This window comes from Eulemur rufifrons, chromosome 20 (assembly GCF_041146395.1).
Source record: "Eulemur rufifrons isolate Redbay chromosome 20, OSU_ERuf_1, whole genome shotgun sequence".
NCBI lineage: Eukaryota > Metazoa > Chordata > Mammalia > Primates > Lemuridae > Eulemur > Eulemur rufifrons.
The window spans coordinates 17,848,562-17,862,433 of NC_091002.1; the positions used below are offsets into that span (position 1 = coordinate 17,848,562).

General features: G+C 39.1%; 1 protein-coding gene across 4 annotated transcripts in view; it reads left to right on the forward strand.

The window, feature by feature from the left end:
- CHD6 (chromodomain helicase DNA binding protein 6) overlaps positions 1–13,872 on the forward strand; it is a 199,453-nt gene that overhangs the window by 53,060 nt on the left and 132,521 nt on the right. For 3 of the 4 annotated variants that reach the window (XM_069496135.1, XM_069496137.1, XM_069496138.1), the window contains exons 2-3: positions 3,771–3,826; positions 11,684–12,204. In XM_069496135.1, coding sequence (XP_069352236.1) covers positions 3,794–3,826; positions 11,684–12,204 — 554 coding nt within the window. In that variant the 5' untranslated portion in view covers positions 3,771–3,793. Of the gene's footprint in view, positions 1–3,764; positions 3,827–11,683; positions 12,205–13,872 lie in introns of those variants that run through there. The other variant, XM_069496136.1, reaches the window with a different exon arrangement.

Sequence of the window (13,872 nt, forward strand, 5' to 3'; positions counted from 1 at the left end):
TGTTGAATTTTTGAACTGGAGAGAGATGGTTAAAAAAAAACCAACCCAAAACTTTCAAAATGTTGTCATTCAAACTTGGCATCCATTTTTCTTACAGAAGTATTATTAGGTGGGTGAGTGTAAGAAGGAATAGGAGCTTTCATATTGCTTATTTTTACATCATTTGCAGCTTACTTTCTTGTGAAGGTAATTAAATGCTACACTCATACTAAGCATTACAGTGCAGTGGGGAGAGCAGGAGTCCTACTAGTCTCCAAGATTCGGAAGTTATACACGTTTTTTTTCCCCTTGTTGACAAATTTCCTGGTTTGCCCACAGAGTTTGAGGTTTCAGAATTGTCTGTATTGTGCTTCTAATTAAGTGTTGAGACCCTGAAATTACTGTTTTATTTGTTCTTTATTGAGCCGAAAGGATCTAATCATAACTTTTGAGTGATGGCAACACAACAACAGAGGCTGTAAAGCCGTTTCCAGTGTTGTGCAGAAGTACAAGCTTTAGGGTGTATCTTTTCATCTATTCCTGGTACATAAAATTAGCCTTACAAAAAGATTGCATAGTTTTGTATTTTTGAAAATGTATACCATAAAAGAGGTTTAAATAGTAGAGGTAATTTAAGAGAGTGTTTGAGGTGCTATTTGGAGAAGTAAAAGTCAATAAATGCTTATTGAACACCTATTGATGTTGATGACATCTGTTATCTTGTGGCGTGGGGGCATGCTGGTATGTTGCCATCCATCAGGGTGCTGGAAATGATTTGACAGTAATAGCGTAAGGTTTGCCAGACTTTGCTTTCGGTGAATTAAAGCAATTATTCTACAGTAACATCACTCTCACTCACTTGGCTTTCACATACGCATTCTCTCTCTCTCTCTCTCTCTCTCTCCCCGAGGATAGAATGGGGTAGGGGAAAAGATTTGGTTTTGAGTATTTCCCCACCTTCTTTCCTCCAAGGCCTCAAATTCAAGCCACACTTGCCTCAGCCCCAACTCTGTCTTTCTAGCCTGTGCTCATCTGCCCCTCTCTGACCTTCTTGGCCCTGTGATGACCCAAGCGCAAGTCTGCTGTGATAGGTATTTTCATTTTCCTCACCTCATCCTCGAGCTTCCTTCCTCGAGGCTCAGGTTTATTTCCTGCCAGCTTATATCCTTGGGATATACTCCTGAAAGTGGAACTGGCACGGGAAAGGATTGGAACAGTTTATAGACTGCCTGAGTGCTCTTCAGAAAGCTTAAAACAATTAAAAGTGCCATCAGCAATGATGAGTAGGACCTGTTTTCCCACTTTCCTGGCTGTGTTAGGGCCCTGCTTATTTTTATTTGCCACTGGTAGTTTGTGGTAGTGAATTGGAAATTGTGTTTTTTGATGTCTCTGCTGTATCATACTTTTATTGATTGTTCATATATTAAACAGTAATTTTTATTGGCCATTGGTGGAATTTTTCTGTAGTTTCTAAAGATTTCATTTTGTTGGGCAGAATTTTATTTGAGCACATATGTCTTATTGTTGATAATACCCTTTTTTATTAGCCTGAATTTTTTTCCAAACTTTCTTCATTTTAGAATTTGTGGCAGTTTGTGATAGTTGAGAATGTCAGTTTTCTGTGGTCTGGTAATTTGAAGTTCAGAGATAAAGGAGATAAACTTGTACTGACATAATTTACCTAGAACTGACTCCACTGTAATGAAGCTTAGGAGAGAATATTCTTTTAAGTTTTAACTGTCCTGATTCAGAGCATTTACCATTTCTCTGGAATTTATGTCTTTATTGAGGTGAATAATTGTTCTGTCAAATCCTTTGTAATGATTCTTAAAAGCACCATTTACTAACTGGACTTTCCTTTTCTTGATTTAGCCAGTTCTCTGCCCTCCTCCCCTTCCCCTCGGTCTCCAGGACCTGACCATGTCTGCTCTCCAGCTAGTTACACAGCTGTAACTTGGCCACTGTGCTCTTTGCATACAGCAGTATCCTGGTAGACACGTCTCTCTGAGAGAAAATCTGTGGCGTTTTATGGTCCTTTTTTATAGAAAATGCCTCTGTTAGAGGAAAAAAAATCTAAATTGACAGACATTAAAATGACAAACTGTAATAGTAGTCCCAAGGGTGATTGGAATCACATCTTTCATTTTTATATTTGCATCAAACATGCCATGAACTCACTTAGAATTGGGACTGTCTCACTTTAATCTTTTTTTTTTTTTTTTTTTTTTTTTTGAGACAGAGTCTCACTCTGTTGCCCAGGCTAGAGTGAGTGCCATGGCGTCAGCCTAGCTCACAGCAACCTCAAACTCCTGGGTTCAAGCGATCCTCCTGCCTCAGCCTCCCGAGTAGCTGGGACTACAGGCATGTGCCACCATGCCCGGCTAATTTTTTCTATATATATTTTTAGCTGTCCATATAATTTCTTTCTATTTTTAGTAGAGATAGGGTCTCGCTCTTGCTCAGGCTGGTCTCGAACTCCTGAGCTCAAACGATCCGCCCACCTCGGCCTCCCAGAGTGCTAGGATTACAGGCGTGAGCCACCGCGCCTGGCCAATCTTTTTTTTAAATCGTGAATTAACAAATTATGGTTGTTTATGTTTGTGGGGTACAAAGTAATGTTATGATTCATGAATACCATATGGAATGATTAAACTAATTAACAGATCTACCACCTCAAATACTTTCTCACTTTAGTCTTAACGCTCTACCTAATGCCTGCGTATCACATTCATTTGGATAGGAGAAATAATTATGAAACTTCAGGATAATTGTGTGCCTCTGGGATGGTTTTCTGAGTGAATGGTATTCTACAGCTGTGTGGGATAACCAAGAAATCAGAGTAAACAATAAATGGGAGGCAGTGTCTGCCTACATCTGGGCTAGAACCAGAAGCTGAGAGAGATTCTGTGATCCTTCCATGGTTTGTATGTGAGGAAGGTGAGAACTTCAGACCTGAGGCAGTACTAGTTGGTGGTGCAGGCACCCCACGTTTTGTGTTGTATAGACCATGATTCTTTCTGTTCCCTGGGATGCCCCAATGCCTTTTGCACTTCTAGAGCCAATTGCTGTGCTCCTAGGGTGTTCACGAGTCATTTATGAGAGAAAGTTCAGTGTCGTGAAGAATATTAAAGTTAGAATGGAAATGTGAGCTTAAGTCTCTGGTAGAGTAAAATCAGTCGTTTAAAAAATTATATGAAATATTGCAGTGGAAAGTATTTTGTCAAGTAATGTATGCAGATGGTTTAAAACATCAAATAATGTAGGAGAGCTTATGATGAAATGCAGGTGAATGCCTCACCTTATACCAACTCCTGTCTCACTCCTCAGAGAGAATTACTTTGAACTCTTTTAGCTCTCTTTATTGTCTGTATTTCTATTTCTTGATTTATCTATTGTAGACAGTATTTATTAATTTTCTTTGAAAGAGGATGAGGGCGTATCTTACTTCTACCCTCTCTTCCCACTTCGCCATAAAGCCATGTTGTTATTTTTGATTCCTATTTTAGTTACTACTGTAACTTTAATATGCCAGCATCTTTTATAACTTATTTGATCTACAAAGATAGTATCTTTTTGGGCTCCATCCCATCTGTTGCTATAAATTGGGTCTGGGATAGGGGTAGATAGAATTAGGTCTGCACTTAGGACTCGAGGGGTAGTTGGACATGAAATGTTCTATGGAAGTAACTTTCTATTTCATGTTCTCCTTGTGTGTCACAGTTAATCCAGAGATGATATAAAATGTTTTATTTTGGGTTTTATCATAATCTTTGCCTTTTTATGTTTTATAGAAATAAATATCTTCCTTCAATAGATGAAAATGAAAATACAGAAGAAAGAGAAGCAGGTAAGTGATCCTGTTTCTTTTAAGTGAATGCATCTATTTGGCACTTCTTAAACAAGAGGTGACACTGGCAGTGTTGCCTCATTTTTTAACCACTGGCATTTTCCCTCTTGTCTCTGTTTCCTGTTCTTCTTGTAGTAACCTAGAGCTCTATTCTGAATGACTTTATGTATGGATTTTTCTTTTAGCTCTGGTCATCTCCATATGGGAATAAATGTAATGAAAACTGTAAACAGAATATTGTTCAAAATTAGCTATGTGGAAGAGAAATGTTTCCTCCCTTGGAAAAACTTTCTAAGTTTTTCTAAAAGGGAGATGTGACCAATTCTTTCTAGTTTATATGTTTATTATTTTGGATTTGTGATTACACTAAAAGCGTTCTTATTTATAATGATCTGTGGATGAGTTCCTCCTAGAGGGAATAGTGAACTAAGTGGAAGGATATGAACATTAACTGTTTGGCATTCAGTTTCTTGAAGGGGAGGGGAGTGTGATTCATCTTGCCGGATCTCTTTCCTTAGCCGGTATTCCTGTGTCCCAGGTGCTTGTGTATTCAAAGGAACCCCAGGACCCCAATCAGTGTGGCTCAGGGAGGTGAGATAGGGAGACCTGCCTCTGTCTCTTGGAAACAGGCTATCTCTGATGGGCTGGTTTCCCTTTTACATAATTGAAAGACAACCTGGTAACTGGGGGATCTGAATCCCTGCTTTTCACTGGGACCCTGTGCAAAGAGGTTGGGTGGAACCAACTACTCTTTCTCTTGAGTTTGCTCCAGGGAGCCTTAGTCAGATATAGGGTGACTTTAGGGATATGGTTGCAAGGACTGCCCTCTGTTCTATCCTCAATGGATAGGTCGGTTTGGGGAAATAATTGACTCATCTGCTGCCAGTTCTTTTTTTTTTTTTTTTTTGAGACAGAGTCTCACTCTGTTCCCCGGACTAGAGTGCTGCTGCCAGGTCTTAACAGGAAGAACAGTGACTAAATAATGTCTGCACACTGGATTTCTGTCCTAGCTCTGTAAAGAGTTGTCAGCTGATAGGCAAACACTACAGAGAATACAGTTCCATCTGCCAGGAATTTATCCTATGAATATACTTAGGTGTGTGAAACAGTATGTACAAGGGCTTTCATTGATGTTTTATTTACAATAGCAAAAATGGAAAAAACCTATACATCCATTGAAAAGGTTACTATTTAAATCATAGCACATGTACCTAGTGGAATATTACACCACTGTTAAAAAGAACACATTACTGAAGAGAACCCCAAACCCGCAAAACTATTGTCATATGTGATATGTGAGCAGGTTTATATTTTTAAAGCAATCTGTGTATTTAATTTTTAAAACATTCTTTAAGGTAAGCTTTTATTTAAATAAAAATATTCTATGGCAATTCCCCCTAAATGAATTCTGGTTTCTTTCTTTTGAGATTTTACTGGTTCATATTAATACCTTTGGTATGTCAGCCAGCTATTATGTAGCCTCAATTTGATGAGTTTTTGTTTTAGACCTCACAGTAATGTTGATGAACAGAACAAGGTTTTTCATTTAAAAGTTAATATTAGATATGATGGAGTAGATTAACTAAGTGAGCCACTTTTAGGAAGAGTTGATCCTGCTCCTTTTATAAGTACTGATGTTAGGCTATACTAATGACTGAACTGCAAGAAGTTGCAGAGCATGCAAATAGAAAATTACGTTCATGCTGAAGCAGTATCTGTGCTCCAGGATTGAGAGTTCATTGTCTGATAGAGAAGAGGCCCATGTTTTGGAATGAACTTGGGCTTTGATCATTGTTCAATAGCACGGATTGAAATTCTTAACCCTACCGCTTAGTTGCATAACTTTGGGTAAGTTCAGCCTCATTTTTTAATCACTTAAATGGGAGCAGTCATACATGCTTCACATCATATAGAAAAGTATTCAATGAGGTAATTGGTTATTCAGTATGTCAGTGGCAAAGAAATCTTAAACAAAAATAACCATCAAATGTTTTCTTTTTTTCTTACCATGTTTCTAAGGTGTTAGAAGTAGCAACAAATAAAACATCCATTCTTTAAAAACCCTCATTCCTATTAATTCATTTTTCCTTTTCTCTGGAGAAAAATAGCATGTAAATAAATTCTGATCTTGGTAATTCCTCATTTCTTTGTTCAAAATCTTAGCAAGGTAAATTAAACTGAGATGATAGATTTTACCAGGTAGTCAAAACTCAGTAATGCATAATCATGCTTCTTATTAACCAAAAAGGGTATAACAGGAGTGGTGTGTCAAGAACAAAGGGTTTAGAGATTGACTTTGTATTGCCCAAAGAAGTGTTGCAAGAAAAATAGACTTTAATAAAATGTTTTAAAATTAATCACTCAAGGGAGCTATAGACTTTTTATCTATATTAAAAATGAACTGCTCCTAAGAAATATATATATTTTAGTTTCTAAGATGACTAAGCAGTATTAGGCAGAAAAAAAGTTAGCTAGAGAAATAATATGTGAACTCTAATCACTGAAAACCCATATAACACTATCGATAAATAATACAGCTGAAAATACTTCTTTGTAAGGAGACACATCCTAATGTTAGTGATGACAAACCTATGATGTAGGAATATTGATTTTTATTCATCTCAGCTCCTTGCTTGGTACTCAGAAAAGTATAATATGAAGAATATTATGTGATATATGATATGATCTGTAGGTACTTGTAATCTTAAGGGGTAAGAGGGTTTTGGATGTGTGTGTCCAGTGTAGAAAAGAGTTAATAAACAATGAATGCAATAGAAATATGTGATATTTTGAGTAGAATTAAAACTTGGAGCTATGACCAAGAAGCAACCCAGACTTGTAGTTAACTACAGGAGAACTTGCTTCCTAATCTCATGACCAAGTGTTGGGTAAGCAGAGCCCTTTATTCTTAGGTCCTCTAGAAAACTGAAAAGTTGGGTGGGAGGATATGCTGTAGAACTCTCAAAGACCTTCAGGTTATTAGACCATGTTTTTTTTCCTACAATGAATTGGGATATAATTTATTCACTAAACAAATATTTGTTGAGTTTTTCAGCATTTATTCATCCAAGAAATACTTGAGTTCTATCTACTTCAGGCCAGGTTCAGCAGTAACGAAAAAATTCTTTTTCTTAAGAAATTTATAGTCTGGTTACAGACAGACAGTTAAAGTAGGGGATGGCATATGCCTTAGAAGAGCCAGAGTTTTACTCTGTGGGTGGAATATGATGCTTTGGAATTGGAGAGTATGTGGGTATAGGAAATGTCAGCCCCACCAAAGAATTTGAGAGTGTTCTAAAAGAAGTGGTATCTTCTGTGAGAGCCAGGTTTCAGGCAGGTTGCTTCAGAGGACTCAGGAGGAAAGCTTGGGAGGGAAGAGAATGATATATGAATCGGTTTGGGAAGACATAGCACATGGTGGTAAGGGAGAAAGGAAAGGTCTGGAGTGGGGTGCTAAATTTTGAACAGTGATCAGAGGTGAAGTGGGATAAAGAAGCATTTTAGCCAGCCTCCAAATTCCCAAAAGAATTGGTCCCACAGCCGTCCTGGGGTGTGGGGAGTTGGGGCGGAGGGCAGGGTGACGATTCAGATCTCTAGGAAGATGTTTACCGCCAATATGGATCACTAAATCATGATCCACAATTCAGAATAGTGAAAAGAGGAAAAATAGCAAAGTTGGTGATATAATATGGATGAATAAATATTCACTTCTGAGTTTTTCAACTTGATCCCACAGAAGGGGGTAACAGTAGTCAGACCTGAGTTTGGTAGTCATTGGAAGGCCTTTTCCAACATGTATAAAGTGGTTAGTTAGTAAGTTGTCTAGCAAAACCAAGATTCAAAACAGCCTTGCCCTAGAATCATGTTTTAAAGAGAAATTTGAGCATTAAATGCCTTCCCCTATCTTTTAACATACCTTAACAATTTTTTCCCCATCATTCTAATTCATTTTATGTTCTGAAACATACACTCAAGGCCAGAATAAAGTGACTGGGATGGCAAAACAATGTTGACTCTCTTCATGTGAGGTATGGTGGATGATGCTAAGACTGTGTACCCTGAAGAAGTGAAGACTTCAGGACATTGCATGGAAAAGAAGTTAAATATATCTATTGCTGGACCTGTGGACAAGAGTGGGACACATGGGGAGAGTTACAGGAAGTTAGGCTTTAGATCCATACAAGGAAGAACATCCTGAGAAGTTGAGCTGCCCTGCCGTGGCATGTGCCTTGTGAGCAGGAATCTCCCTGTCCTTAGAAGAGACTAGAAGTCTATTTATTAATACTTGACTGGCGGTAGATACAATGGTGTTAGCTTAAATTGTTCATTAAACTGTACAGATGTGTTTTATGTACTTTGTGTATGTATATTTTATAATAAAAAGTTTTAATGTTCTAAATAAAAAAAATACTTGACTGTTAGAGAGCATGAAAGGGTAGTTTTGGCCTTGATGGCCTCAGAGGTCCATCTTGACTAGAATCCTAGGGTTTGCCAGTACATTTATTTATGGTATTTATAAGACCAAACTAAACGGTATGAAAGTTGACATGGTTCTAACTAAAGTATTATTAATAGATAGTAATTGTATATTACATTGTTTTTTTTCAGCTTATGTTACTGTTGTCATCAGAAATATCACTAACATTTATGAGACAGATGCAAAACTATTATTTTCTTAATGGAAATAAGCTGCTAATTTTTCAGTTCTTTAAATAAAAAGAGGCTTTAAGTCTATTTACGTGTAGAAAACATTGGCATCAAGAAGACTACTTAAAAACATTGAGTAGCATCACCTCCTTTCCTGTCTTGACCAGAGGAGTCTGGGAAGCCATGGTGGCCAAGCCGTTGGAGCAGCTTCAAAGTGGTGATGAAAGGTTTGGATCTGTGACATGTTTAGCTCATACACAAGTACACAAGCATTGCTGTGACTGTGGAGAATTGTCTTCTACCTAACTTTTATTCACCCATGGGAAAACTAGCCCAAAGGGTTAGTGTATTATGAAAAAAGCAGAAGTGTGACAGGAGATTCTTTCAATTTTTACTATAGCTGTAACTTTATCATTAACTCACCATCAATCCCTCAGTCCCTGCTTTTGCTAGTAGTGTGGTTTTAGATAAATTTTGCAAGTTTTCAAGAGCTACATAATATTTAGATACCAAGAATCAAAAGTTCTCAACAAGGTGCTTTAAAAATAAAAACATTTTTGGTGGGTTATTGACTTCTGAAATTATAATTTTATATATTTTTGTTGTCAACATCTGCCTCTTAGGATATTTTCCCCTTTTCAATATTGCTATATTTCTTGGGTTTCCCTTTTCCCTCTAGGATGTCCTAGCTCTGCTACTGTCTGGGAATATACACTTGGCATGCTGCTTCATCTCTCTGAACTTAATTTTGTTATCTGTAAGATGAGGGGGTACACTAGACAATTATCTGTGATTCCTGGGAGTGGAATTGCTGGGATAGCATATAGATATATGCTAAGTTTTATAAAGACCTGCTTGACCTTTTCCCAAAGTGGTTGTATACTCCATCACATTTCACGTTTCTAACCAAGTTTCATTCTGCTGGTCTGGTGGCCTAGCAGTCGTTACAGTTCCCTGGGAGGTCATACAGTGCTCAATGAAATGAATATTAGCTTTGCACAGTTGGAGAGTTCAAATCCAAGCACTTCCACTTGATAGCTGTGTGGCTTTGGGCACATCACTTAACATCACTACTCTTCCATTTCTCCATGTACAAAATGGTCCTCCTTATGCTGACCTTGTGGGATTGTTATAAAGATTCGAGATCATGAAACATGCCTCATGTAATGCCTAGTATATCCGTATGGTATGTGTTCAATAAATGTTAGCTGCTTCTGTTGTTAATGCCTAATGATTAAGTACTCTCTACTGTCACCTGCTTCCAGCTTCTTTGGAGAGCCTGTCCTTCAGAAAAGAGACCTGGACATGAGGTTGAAGAGAGGGTCTCACTCTGACCTACAGAGAACTGCCCTGGTAGAATTAGGTCTTTTATGTGTTACCTTTGAAAGCTTCTTTAATAAACAAACCTGTATGTCTTGCTTTTTTAGTCTGTCCACCCTTGCATGCTAAGCAAAATCTTGTTGCCTGAGGGCTAAGCAAAATCTTGTTGCCTGAGGGCCAAGTGTTCCTGGCACAGAATTCAGTAATATCCCGAGGTTGGCTATGTACTCACAGGATCCGAGCTTTAACTGGATACCTGTCACCCCACTGCTGGGTTTCTTTTTGCCTTGTGGTAAAAACCACATGACATAAAATTTACCATCTTAGCCATTTTCTTCTATTTGATTTTAAATTTCTTTTGTGTCTACTTAGCTCCTCCTTTTCCTAAGCCATCTTAAGTGCTTGATTGGTAATGAGGTGGTCAAACCAAATTGTTTTCCTATTGTTTTCAGTAGTGAGTCCTGCCAGAATGACCAATTCCCTCTGGATTTAGGATTGTTTATGAGGCCAGACTGTATTTATGATAAAGATCCAAAAATGTCTTTCTTTTCTTTCATCTTTCTCTTTTGGGATTCTCAGTGTTATGTTTGGGAGCATCAGACTAGGGAAGGGAACTGGAAAAAAAACAGAAGGAGAAATATGCAGCTGACTTTTCTAGTCTCCATCACTCCCAGGGTGGGCCAGGAAGTCTGAGCACAGATTGGGTAACCAGCATGCTGGAGGGAAACCATACCACCTGGGCAAGTGTCTGTGCCCTTTAGCACACGCCAGACTCTTGTGAGGAGAAAAGGCTCCTCACAAATGGTGCTGTTTCTAAGCCATCACCCGAAGATGATTGTAACCATTTTCCTGGAAAGCCTGCTTGTCCCTCCCAGGCTCTTAAGTTCTTTGTTTCAGACCAAGGAGAGTGAGCTGTTCCCTGAAACTAGCACCCACACAAGTACCTGATTATTGTCAGACTTAGTTTGGATATGAAATGGCAGATATTTTTTATAACACCATACCTGAAAGAATGAGATGTAATTTCTACTTCCAAAGGGATATTTCCTTTAAAGCGGTCACCTTAAAAGGCTGTACTTTTATTTGGCAGTACTCAAAAACCGCTTTGAAACTTCCTTTTTAGGGCTACCTTCAGCACCTGTGACACATCCTTTCTAATGGCATCTATCACAATAAAGCTTCCTTCTATATGGGTAGTTTGGGTTTTTGCATATGGCCAAAGGCTCTTTGGTGCTCAATCTGGTAACTAAGCTAGATGATCATATAGAACATTACCATTTCTCGTTAAAATTTTTTAGTTGAATGATCCTGATTTTTTTCTTGTTGAGAATCACCTGAGCTGAAAGTTGATGCTGCTTGATGATAGGTGAGAACAAAGATTGGGGGAGGTAAAGCAGCACACCACTGCATTTGGCACTGCCTCCTTACCACCCCCAGTGATGCCACCTTAATTCATGACCAAGGTCTCAGAACACATTTCAACAGTAACTTTGGTGTATTCGCACAATAGAGGCCATTCTGGGTCAGAACAATGTGCCTAGGATTTTGTGTCTGCTAGTGGCATCTAAAGGTATTTTGTAGACTGTTGTAGTTTCCTGTTTTAGACATGAAACTTCAAAGGTGTTTCATATTTCTCCATATGATGTGGAAACTCTTCAGGTTTTCAGGTTTTCATGCACTAATTTTTAAATGTAGTATGCTCACAATATTTTGGTACAGCTCCAGAAGGGCAAAGGCTATGTGTGTCCCCTGGCCTAGCACAGTTGGAGTGAAAACATGGTAGGACTCAGTAAATATTTGTTGAACAAATCTATGTGTTCAAACTGAATAACATTCTTGTATGAAGCATACATTGAAAGGGTAATATGCTTGTTTCTCTTTCTTTTACAGTTGTCAAATTTAAAAGTTCTGAATCACTCCCCAATGTCTGATGCCTCTGTCAATTTTGACTACAAATCCCCATCACCATTTGACTGCAGCACTGATCAGGAAGACAAGATTGAAGATGTTGCTAGTCACTGTCTGTCCCAGAAGGACCTGTACACCGCTGAAGAGGATGCTGCTACCCTTTTTCCTAGGAAAATGACATCCCATAATGGGATGGAGGACAGTGGAGGAGGAGGTACTGGAGTGAAGAAGAAACGGAAGAAAAAGGAGCCAGGAGAGCAAGAGGGTGCAGCAAAGGGAAGCAAGGACAGGGAGCCCAAGCCAAAGAGGAAGCGAGAACCGAAAGAGCCAAAGGAACCCAGGAAGGCTAAGGAGCCGAAGAAGGCCAAGGAGCCCAAGGAGCCGAAACAGAAGGATGGAGCAAAGAAGGCGCGGAAGCCCCGGGAGGCCTCGGGCACCAAGGAGGCCAAAGAAAAGAGAAGCTGCGCTGACTCTGCAGCCAGGACGAAGTCCAAGAAGGCCAGGTGCGTTCCTTTCTCCCTGCGCTGAGCACTTGCCTGGGCCTGTGCAGAACGATTTGCCTTTGGCATTAGCCCAAGCCCCTGGACATAACCTCACCACCCTCCTGTAGACCTCAGCTTCATACCTCACTTATAGGATGGGGAGCAGGGATAGCCACTTGGTTCTAATGCAAGGGGCTGTTCTTGGAGTTGCATTCCTGGAGTCGTGGTGTTCAAAAACAACATTTTTGGTTTTAGGATACTCCAAGAATTCATTCCCCACCCCCTTTAGACCCCAGCCATCCTTTTTGGCCTGTATATTTAGTACTTGGCATTCTTTAATTGGTGGTTGGTTTCCTGCCTTTTATAGATGTACCCCTTAAATCCCGTGTTTATGTGCTCTTCGTGTTCGTAGCTTTCAGCCAGAAGTGAACCACTTTTCTCACCTCTTGATGAGAGAAAGATAACTTTAGTTAATATTGACCATACAATTTCTTGCCATTCCTTTTGGACTAAGAAGAATTCAAATGGTAACAAGGAACAGGATATAAAGGAAGGGACATTCCGGGTGTGATATAGCAATGGCAGCAATCTTTAGAACAGCAGCAGTGAGAGTGACAGAGGAGCAGCTATGAGGAGGGTTCACAGTCATAGGAATTGGTTGGTGCAGGCAGCCCGGGAGAGCCATGGGTATCTGCAGAGTTCCAGACAGACGAGGACTGGCCAGCTTCGCCTAGGCTACAAGCTCTGAGTGCAGGACCATTCCTGATCTTTTTCTCTAGTTCATTGTCTAGCACAGTGTTGGCCTGACACATCAACGGGTGCTTGGGAAATATTGAGTAAATGAGACCAGAGGAGACCACAGTGACTTGTAGAGAATCAGAGAGAACATAAATACAGATTCATTGCAGAGTGAGTGATAGGCAGGTCCTGGCTATAGATCCTCTCAGGATAGCAAATGCATTCCTCATACAGTGAATTTAGTATCTGTCATCTATATACAGATATAATGATTTTCATTTTGTCTCTAATTTCTTATTGCAGAACATTATATTTAAACTTTTTGAGGAAATACCAAATAAATATATGACCCCTATCTTAATAGATTGATGTTTCTAAAATCTCAAGTGCAGAGGTGGGATATTTATATCTATATCTATCTATGTTTATGCATATATTATATCAGACCATAAAAATGCAGAGATTCATGTGAATTCTAACAGAACAGAAAGTAATGAGGCCATCAGACCCGTGCTGGGCTGGACACGAAGGAGGTAAATTTTAAAGAGAGAAAGCATTTTAAGTGGTGTGTGCTACAACTTGGAGTTTACTAAATGGTTGTTCTTTTTCAGGACAGTTTGTGGGGACCAGATGGATAATTTCCTAGTCCAAGTTAAAATTTTGCCTCATAGTGTTTACTCCTTTCTGCCTGGCAAGGGATTTCATCTTTTGTCTATCAAAGAGGCTTGGGCGAGATCCTAGGAATGTAGTTTACAGAGAATGCTCATAAAATACCTTATAGAAGGTCAAGAGAGGTAGGCAAAAATCAGAATTCTGACAAATGAAAACCTTACAGGATTTGTTTCTCAGTGAACCTAATGAGCATACTCTGATGTCCGATGTGTGGATGGGGTAGCAGAGTGACTCTTTGGCTTCTGCCAATAATTTTCATCTCCATATTACTTTAGAGAA